Genomic DNA, 4,422 nt, shown 5'->3' with positions numbered 1-4,422 from the left:
CATATGAATTGTCATCTCACATTAATACAAATAACCAGTACCAAAAAATAAAGATCAACAAACAGTGAGCAAATGGAAACTCCATTTAATGATCATCAAATTGCTACAGCAGCCACATGTTGATGTGAGCTGTTTATCGCGCACTTCATCATGAAATCATTAAGGCTCTTGTCTTTGGTCCTGTACTCATTCAAGTCCATGCATCAACAACGTTAAAGAATACACACCAACCAGAAGTTCATTTGTGCATTCAAGAATTTTATTAGTGTTAAGCTACAAGTTCTGGTATGTGTTTCATTTTACCAGAAGTTCGTTTAGGATATTTCACATATATGTTTCATTCAAATTTAAGTTGGGTCTTAAGAATAGTGGTAAAATCTTGCAAAGACTACTAGATGTCAGTCATGTTTATACACAATGTAGCATAATGTCCTATTTGACACAACAAAGGGAAATGGCCACCCATGGTGTTGGTGGCAATTTTATTCATCAAACAGACTTAAAACTTAATCATGCATTACATTTTACAATACTATACTTGTATCCCTAGATAAGAACAAGAAGAATTAAATACAACACACAAAAAGAAGAACCAAATCCAACATACAACTGGGGATATATGTCAAACCCTTCGCACTTTTGCAGTGAACACCATCACTTTCACATAAACCCAATTTTCAAGGCTATTCATGACGTGAAAAAAGGCATGTCTCCCACGGCGATTAACAATTAAAGCAATACACACCATCCAAAATCCGGTAACAAAACCAGTGGCCCCTCCAATATAATACCATCTTTGAAGATCATCTATGCCTTTCCCTTCATCCATATTTTCATGAGTGACGGGTGGACGTTCTAATTCTTTATCTCCTGGACAATATTTGGACAGGGGAAGTCCGCATAATCCTGCATTTCCGGTGTACCTTGAAGGTTCAAAGGACTGGAGTTGAGTGCCGGATGGAATTCTTCCTGACAAGCTGTTATACGATACATCTAGATAGTTTAGCAAGGTCATCTGAGACATGCTTGATGGTAGTCCTCCTCTAAGATTGTTACTAGATAGATCCAAAATTTGAAGTTCTTTCATCTGACCAATTTTCGACGGAATCTCTCCAACTAAAGTGTTCATCGAAAAGTTCATCGCAATTAATTTATGAAGATCTGTTAGTTCATTTGGGATTTTACCTGTTAAATTGTTGCTTGATAAATTGATGATCTTCACGAATCCTAGAGTGCTACTAAATTCTCGCACACTTCCTTGCCACCTGACCATGGCATGATCAACATACATAACTGGTTTTCTAACATCAGATGGTAAATAATGCACATTATTGTAAGGTGGTCGACCTTGAACCATTGAAGTGAGATTATTGAGACATGAAGGGATGGCTCCATAGAGGTTGTTCATTGACAAGTCTAGAATCTGTAGATATTGGAGCTGACATAATTGGGAAGGGATGGTTCCAAAGAAGTTATTTGATGTTAGGCTAAGAGCATACAACTGTGATAACCTTTCCCCTATCCAAACAGGTATGTAACCAGAAAACTTATTGGCCCCCAAATCTAAAGAGTTTAACTTGGTGAAATTCTTTAAAGAAGAGGGCAATTCTCCTGAGAAACTGTTGTTGTATAAATACAAGACCTCAAGACTAGAAAAATCTTGTATAGAACCTGGAAGCCTTCCAGACAGATTGTTATTTCCCAGACTAAGAACGCTTAGTAATCCAAAATTCCACAAACAATCTGGAATTCGTCCCGTGAATGAGTTGTATGACAGATCAATAATTTCAACTGCCTCACTATCAATCTGGCACAAAAAGAAGATTCCGCCATAGAATTTATTCCTGGAAAGGAATAAACTTTTCAACATGGAAGGAACATTAGTTATAGGACCATAAAAGTTGTTTGAACTCAAATCTATGATTGAAGGACCAATAAAGTTGTTTGATAACACATCTGTTACTTTACCGGTAATGTTGTTGTAAGAGAGATTCAGGTATGTCAATCGGGAAGGCCATGTATTCCAGAACCCCTCCGGAATTGTGTCTGAAATTCTTGTATTGGAAATATCAATGTTCGTAAGATTTTTCAGTTTTTGAATCCATTTGGGGAAACGAGGCCCTAGCTTGCAAGATCTCAAGTTAATACTTTCCACACCCGAATGGTTTGACATGTGAGCTTCTAAAGGAACTCCATCAAGTGAGTTGTTTGAGAGATTTATAATTGGAATGTTGGTATTTCCAATATTTTCAGGGATGGCACCTTTAAGAAAATTGGAAGAAATGTCTAGTCCTACAAGCTTGGGTAGTTGCCACACTTTTTCACTAATAGTTCCATTTATCTGATTATTGTCAAGGGACAAATATGATAGAGATGGAAAATTCTGGATGTCATCAGACAAAGGCCCTGTAAGTTGGCTACCTGAAGCGCTCAACTCTGATAACGATAAAGATGTACACCCAGACAGGTTGTTCAGGAAATCGGGAAAGTTGACAAGAATTGAGTTTTTGTTGAAACCAAATTTTGTCAGACTACATAGATTTCCAAGATATTTTGGAATCCCATCTAACTTATTTTGAGATAGATCAAAATACTCAAGTTTATTGCTAGTTAATCGGAACAACCATTCATAAATGGATGAGTTGAGATTGTTGTTGTCAAGAAATAGTGTACGAATAGACAATAAAGAAGAGTTCACAGATGAATGAGAATATGGATGTTTGACCTGCCAGAGATTACATCCACTTAAATCTAATGTTTCTAGTTTTTTAAGACCTGAAACCGCATTCACCCAGTTATCCGCTTTGCCCAGATAAGTACCTGACATACCAAGGGACTCCAACTGAGACATGTGAGACAACCAATCTAGAGTATCAACTGTACAGCTACTATTGGGGGATCCAAGGTGTAATTGTTGCAAGTTTGTGAGGTTCCCAAATTCTAAAGGAATGGTTCCAGTAAAAGAATTCCAACTAAGGTCAAGATACCTTAATTGGGTCATGGAACCAATGAACATGGGAATCGTTCCATTAAACAAATTACTAGAAAGATCAAGATAATTCAAGTAGCTTAAGTTAAGCAATGAAGGGCTAATCTTACCTCGAAGATTATTAGCAAACAAGACAAGGCTTGTGACACGAGAATGGTTGTTGCACGTGACTCCACCCCAATTACAACAATCGTATTCAGGTGTCCATGAAGAAAGATCGTCAAAGGGATAATCGGGGTCATGGTGAATGTAAGATTTGAAATGAAGAAGAGCTTGTCTCTCCTTATCCATGCACGCATCAATGACGGTTGTAGTGATAAACGGTATCAACACAAGGATAGAATAAATCAAAAAGAAAAAAGGATGTGCGTAGTGTTTATGGCAAATCTTATTTGCCATTATGTTTTCTCAAAAATTGTTGATCTTTTCTGTAATCTCTAATATTTCAACAAATATGTCCAGCAGCTATATATAAACTCAAATATGTCAAAATGAATGCCTGTTTGTGTTGACTTTTCAACTAAGTTGATTTTCTTTCTCTTTTCATGTCCACATATGTGTTCACAATTTGGGTGGAGCACACAAGACTGAAGATAATGGAATAGATCTTTACAAGTTGTATATCCAAACAAGTCCACCTCAGCACTTCTTGAGGCTGACGGGGCAGCATACCTTATCTGCTCCGTTTCAGTTCTTAATAAACCGGGTATTAAAATACCCTATTTTTGGGTTTTTCTATACCCTATTTCCGAGTTTTATAGTACCCGATTTTCAGGTTTTTTAATTAATACTCTAATGCATTTAATTATCCTATTTTTTCGTCTTTTTGTTTATTATTATTATTAAATATGTATTGTATAATGTAAAAAAAATAAAAAAAAATGCACTAACAAAAATTTAAAAGATAGATATTCCAAGCATATATTGGGTATAGCCGGGTATAATCAGTTCCGGTTCTGATGCTTGTCCGGTTTCAGGTACTAATTGGGTATGATCTGTTCTGGTTCCGGTTCCAGGTGTTGAGATCAAAATGCATACCCTATCTACACCATACGGGTAAGGTCGGTTTCGATTTCAAGTATAGAATATCCGGAATTAAAAAAATCTGTTCCAGGTTTACCAGGTCCGATTTCAGGTACAGTATCTTTATGCACCTCTACTAACAACGGCATAAATTCTGTATTTGTTCCAAATTATACGTCCAAAGACTCAAGTCTTGACATTTTGTATCTAGTTAAAGATCATTAAAGTTGGTTATCGTGTCAAAGACTAAGAAGTCTTCACACATTTTTTTCAACGTTCCAAACAATTTCTTTCCACTTTCAAAATAAAATAAGAGTTAAATACACATTTTTCCAGACCCAATTGATACGTTCCTTCCAATTTCCTTCCACTTACATAATAAAATATAGATTTAAATTCCATGAGACAAA

The 4,422-nt window shown here is 36.2% G+C and overlaps 1 protein-coding gene across 1 annotated transcript; it reads right to left on the bottom strand.

The window, feature by feature from the left end:
• Positions 1-442: 442 nt before the first annotated feature.
• On the bottom strand, positions 443-3,469 carry LOC110927229 (receptor-like protein EIX2). Its single transcript, XM_022170881.2, has 2 exons — positions 3,100-3,469; positions 443-2,820 (listed from the first exon to the last, which is right to left on the bottom strand). The coding sequence occupies exons 1-2, from the start codon at positions 3,386-3,388 to the stop codon at positions 623-625; spliced, it is 2,487 nt and encodes an 828-aa protein (XP_022026573.1). The 5' UTR covers positions 3,389-3,469; the 3' UTR covers positions 443-622.
• Positions 3,470-4,422: the final 953 nt, after the last annotated feature.

Source organism: Helianthus annuus, chromosome 2 (assembly GCF_002127325.2).
Source record: "Helianthus annuus cultivar XRQ/B chromosome 2, HanXRQr2.0-SUNRISE, whole genome shotgun sequence".
Lineage (NCBI taxonomy): Eukaryota > Viridiplantae > Streptophyta > Magnoliopsida > Asterales > Asteraceae > Helianthus > Helianthus annuus.
The sequence above is the reverse complement of the archived record's forward strand: the minus strand, read 5'-3'. Positions and strand labels throughout refer to the sequence as shown.